At 32.1% G+C, this 5,485-nt stretch overlaps 1 protein-coding gene across 1 annotated transcript in view; it reads right to left on the bottom strand.

The window, feature by feature from the left end:
- Window positions 1-5,485, bottom strand: part of LOC106471268 (DNA topoisomerase I, mitochondrial-like) — a 57,340-nt gene that overhangs the window by 34,831 nt on the left and 17,024 nt on the right. The window contains exon 3 of the mRNA XM_013931859.2: window positions 71-1,045. Coding sequence (XP_013787313.1) covers window positions 71-418 — 348 coding nt within the window. The 5' untranslated portion in view covers window positions 419-1,045. The remainder of the gene's footprint in view (window positions 1-70; window positions 1,046-5,485) is intronic.

Genomic DNA, 5,485 nt, shown 5'->3' with positions numbered 1-5,485 from the left:
CTAGAAATCTCTAATATTCAAATATATAGAAAATCTTTCCTAAACCCAGATTTCAGCAATAAACACTTACCAAAGGAACATCATCATCACTTACTGAACCTTCTGGTTCACGTTTTATCTTTATTTTCAGAGGACTTTCTTCTTTCACAATGTGGCTAGAGCGTTCTATCTTATCGGTGTGCACAATCTTTTTCTTCACATCAATTCTGGCATCTCCTCCTGCTCTTCCTTCTTCAAATTCTTTGGATATATCTTTTTTTTCTCCATGTTCTCTGTTCTTCAATTTGTTTTTCTCATTATTTTCTTTCACTTTAATCTTTTCTTTTTCACTAATATCTTTAATCTTGTTGCTCCCAGTTTTAAGTTTTTCAGATGAAGAACTATGCTTTGACTTTTCTCCATGATGTTTGTCATTCATCTCTTTTGATTCATGCTCTTTATATTCACTAGATTTGTGCTTTTCTTCTCTGAATTTCTCTTCTTCTTTCTTTGGTTTTATGGCTTTCTTTATTTTCCTTTAACTTTACCCCTTCTTTCTTACTGGTTCCTTCACTTTTTAAAATATCTTTTGATTTGAAATCCTTTTTTGCACTATCACCAATTTTTGAGGAAACACCATCACTAGACTTGTACGATGAATCCTTTGGTTTGCTGCTTGATTCTTTGGGTTTCACACTTCCTTCTTTGGTTTTATGCCCAGTTGAATTTACTTTTTCTTTGTCCTGAGATTTTTCCTTAAGTTTAGAGGAATCACTTTTTTCCTTATGTTTAGAAGAGTCATTATGTTTTATAGATTTAACTTTAGATGAATTTTCTTTTGAGCTTGAAGAATGTTTTAAGTAAACTTTGTCTTCATGATGTTTACTAGAACTGGTTTTATGTGAATGAACTTTGTTGTTATTGTCTTTATTCTCACCAGGCTTCATCATTTTGATGTCTGATTTACTAGAACTAGACATTCCAGATTTTGTTTTGTGAGGCACATGATTAGACACATCTTTAGACAGGCCATTTGTCACCAGTTTTTGCATTCCCTTCAGATCATCTTCAAAAAACAAGACATACCATTAAAGCTTAACAGAACAGACATAAAAACAAGATGTGCTTACCACACTAATTAAAACTCTATTAATAGTTTTACATACTACACAGACAGTGAGGTGAATATTATACATATATGAATGTGAGCAGGACTAATAAAAATCTACAGTATTCATAAAAATTTTGAAATGTTCAAAATATGTTTCAAGTTTTGTTGCAAAAGAAATATAGATATGAAAGATTATATTTAAACTGTGTTCACTGCTTCGGTTGGTGGTTTTAGTGATTCAAGGGGTAAAATAGGTTTGAAATGTGTTTTTTTTTTTTTTGGATAGGAGTATAGTTGTGAAATGTCACATTTCAATTGAAATGGTTGCTTTGGTTGGTATTTGTAGCAGATAAAAGGGTGATTGCAATGGGCTGAGCAGTCTTCAGCACATAAATTGTTGTTACTGTCCTATTCTAAGCAGGTATATCACTAATGATAGTTAGTACAATAAATATTCCAACTTGGAATGATTCATTCATAACAAGTTATAAAATAATGATGGCTACAGTTATTCTACATAAAATATAATAAAAATTTTATTATAAACAAAGTAATACTTTAAAAGTCACTTTTCAAACACTGAAAGCATACCAGAAACCAACAGGCCTATAATTTATGACAAAACTCATCTAAACTGCAGACTTTTTTCCCCATATATCTCCCAATTTGTCCACTTGGACTCAAAAGAATCCCCATTTCTCATTGTCCAACCCAAATGATGATTTCTGGTACTGACCAAAAAGGAATCAAGACAATGATTTGTGGGAAACAGAAGACAGAACTGAAATGCTGTTTTTACACACCTCTGATTTTGACTCTGAGGTGGACAAATTGGGAGGAATGTGTAAAAACAAAGACACCCACAGTTAAGTTTGTACCAACAAGATACTATAGTTTTTTTTTACAATTATAGAACCTGTAATTAACAAAGTCATGAGTCCACAGGCAATTTGATGCATAAAACAGTTTAGAAAGATGAGTTTAAAATGTCAAATAGGAGTTTGGATACCATCAGTAATTCTGGTGCTCAATATCCATGGAAAATAGGAAGTCTCTCATTCACAAAAAGAGACAGCAGCAAAATATATGTCTGTGAAAGTTATTAATGTAAAAGACCAGCAGGACCCAAGGTGCTCTTCTGTATGTTTGACCTTTATGCTGTTCTTCCTTCTAGGACCTTGGACCCTAAAATTCCTCTTCATTCTGCATCCATAGATACTTTTATTTACCACAGTCACTAAACTGTTTAAGTTTCTTTTTTCATTATTAGTTTCATTAACAATATTGGCTAATATATTTACTATATATTCAATCTATTCTATATATATATATTATGAGAATCATTTTAAAGAAAAGTTAAATATAACTTTTTTAAAAGAAATGTTTTGATTTGTTCACAATGAATAACATATATCATTCACTAAAAATGTTAAAGCTTCTCATATTCCTTTTGTGTTGAATCCACTCTGTATGACCCTTTATGTTGATATATATTTCAAAGCTAAAACAACTGAGCTGAGCAACACAAAAAATGTTGTTTCAGTGGCTTTCTTCAAAACAAAAAATGCTATTTTACTAATAGCCAAACATTTACCTAATATTTATGCCCCCTAATTGATTTTCACTTCTTGCTGTTTTCTTTAACTACTTTTACATGAAGAATAATCCTTCAACTAGATACCAGTGTAAAATTTGAATAACTACTTTATTTTTATTTTTAATAGATTTTTCACATCAAATTAGCTCAACAACAAGAAAAATGAAGTGACTTGAGGGCAGGGGCATCAGACACACAAAAAATATAATTGGCCCAAATACCCAATAATGTTTATTGTTCATACCAATACACCAATATATGTACAACCATTTCCCGGGTTATATACACATGTTTCGGGTAAAATAAGTAACAAGTCATACAATAAGAGCAGGCCTAACAGTGTATTCTAAAACATCATTCCATATAGATATATGTGTGTGTGTGTGTATAGTGTGTAGCACATGTAGCACACTACCTACAGTAACTGTACAAACATGTGCACACAGTGAAGACATTATACAAGGTACAAGTGAACAAATCTCTTCACTGATGATCGACAGTAAACTGATTCCAGAAATTATATTGAACAGCATCTAACTTGATAGGCTTCATTCATTTTGACAGAACCAACAATATGTGCAGTGAAGATATTATACGAAGGCTAAGTGAATGACTATCTTCACAGAAAAGTGATTCCAGAAATAATCATGAATAACATCTAACTTTCACTCAACACTAGCTCAACTAACAAAAACTGACAATATGAGAAGTGATGACATTATACAAGGGAGATGCAAACAACTACCTACCTTGATGGGCTTCACTTATTCTAACTCAACTGACAGAACTGTCAAGTCTATCTACCACTGTGCTTTCTCTAGACAATCTTCAATGCAGAGAGAGAGAATTTGCCAGAAAAAAGTGTGACTGAGAGAGTTAAAATCAAGCAATAAAGAAAGCTCAAGTTTGGATACATCTATCTGAGTTCCTCCTTTACCATATGCAAGTAAGATTTGATAAATTCATTCAGTTTGAGAAGCTAGATGACTTCTATAACTGGTCAAGTACACACTTGTAATCTGAAGCCAGAAAGTCAAAGTTGACATTTTGAAACACTAAACAATCAGTAACATCAAGAGCAGCAAAATGTTTTCAGAAAAATTAAATTCCTAGGGTATTTAGCATAAAAATCCAATGCTTCATAAAGGAATGTGATTCAGTAACAATCTCTGCCAGTCAATATGACTTGAGTTTTGAAATGTACATACAATGTGTAAAAATAATTCTAGTGCAAGGTTCTGAATAAGTAACACCAGTACTATCTACTGTTGCAAAATGCTGATCAAAAGTTTCCTCATATCTCAAGCTTTCAAGTTCTAAAACTGACAATTTAACTTGAATTAGGTCCAAAACATTTGCCTTTTCTAGGTCTTCATTGCCAGTTAGCTCTGCTGAACCCTTTCTGGACAGGTGATTACCTCTCAGGTGTTGAGGGCACACTTGCATATCACATTTCAAACTTTAAGTAAAAATAATAATTCTAACTCTGTTCAACAATGTTTTAAAGAAAAAACAATTTTTCATCTTGAACCATATATTTAGTATAATTTGCAAAGAAAAATGAAAAACAAATTTAAACTTACATTTCTGCACAGCTCCAAAATACCTCATCTATACACAACACATTTTATAGATTCTTATATCATTTTTCTGGCAATTACAACCCATAGGTTTAAATTTGCTTAGATATTATGACCCATTGAGAATGGTTTCTCACTTGATTTTCCTTCTCTTTCTCCTATTTTATTAGAATATCCCCTCATTCCCAACCTTTTATGACCTCACACCATGTGATGTGAACTACTACTAATGTAACTCTGGTTTGAAAATTGCTAAAGCCAAAGTTTATACCAATGGAAAGAGCTGATGATAAAATATTTACGGGAATGTAGAGTAAATTAACTGGTGTCAGAAGCAATTTATGGTTTTGTGGGAAAGTGATTAGATATAGCTCCTGCAAAGAACAACAATGGTTTATTTTGAATTTCACATAAATCTACAGGACAACTATGTATGCTAGCCGTCCCTAATTTAGCAACAAACGACCAGAAAAAAGGCAGCCAGTCATCACCACTTACCACCAACTTTTGGGCTACTCTTTTACCAATGAAAAGTGGGACCATCACTATAAAATGCCCCCACAGCTGAAAGGATGAGTAATTTTGGTGGGATGAGTATTCGAATCTGCAACCCACAGATTGTGAGTTGAGAGCCCTAAACACCTGACAACAATGGAATATAGTATGAAACTTAGAAAATTTAGGAACAAATCATAGATCTGGGAATTTTTATAGCTTTTTCAGATGATCTTTTCATTCCTGAAAATGTATGTATTAAATTAAATTAGATTGAAAGATATGGAAATTTTCTTTAGTTTATTCTCATTTCGTCTACTTTAACCCTCTTGAGACAGGTCACAGGTGAATGGCCATGTCACCTCGTTTGTTGGCTTGCATTCAAAATTTTATTGAACTACTATTTCATGAATTTATGTCAATAAGTTTGGTATTAAACTGTAAAATTAATAAATTGAGTAATGTATAATTCCAAAATTTGAATTATAATCTAAAGTAAATATTGAAAAAAACACAGATAAACATCAATTTTTTGTGTGTCACGTGGCATGTTGAATGCTGCACAGGTTCAAATTAGATGTTTGTGAAGTCAAAATACTAAGTCTAGAGTTTCATAAGAATTAGAAACTCAAATATTGATATTGATAAGTTAGAATATAAAATAAGAAGGTCTTATCTTGTCTATTTGCTAAGATATTGCTCATGTAATAATCAAACACAGTG

Source organism: Limulus polyphemus, unplaced genomic scaffold, assembly GCF_000517525.1.
Source record: "Limulus polyphemus unplaced genomic scaffold, Limulus_polyphemus-2.1.2 Scaffold4504, whole genome shotgun sequence".
NCBI classification, from domain to species: domain Eukaryota; kingdom Metazoa; phylum Arthropoda; class Merostomata; order Xiphosura; family Limulidae; genus Limulus; species Limulus polyphemus.
Note: the sequence above shows the minus strand (reverse complement) of the source record. Positions and strands in the feature narration are given on the sequence as shown.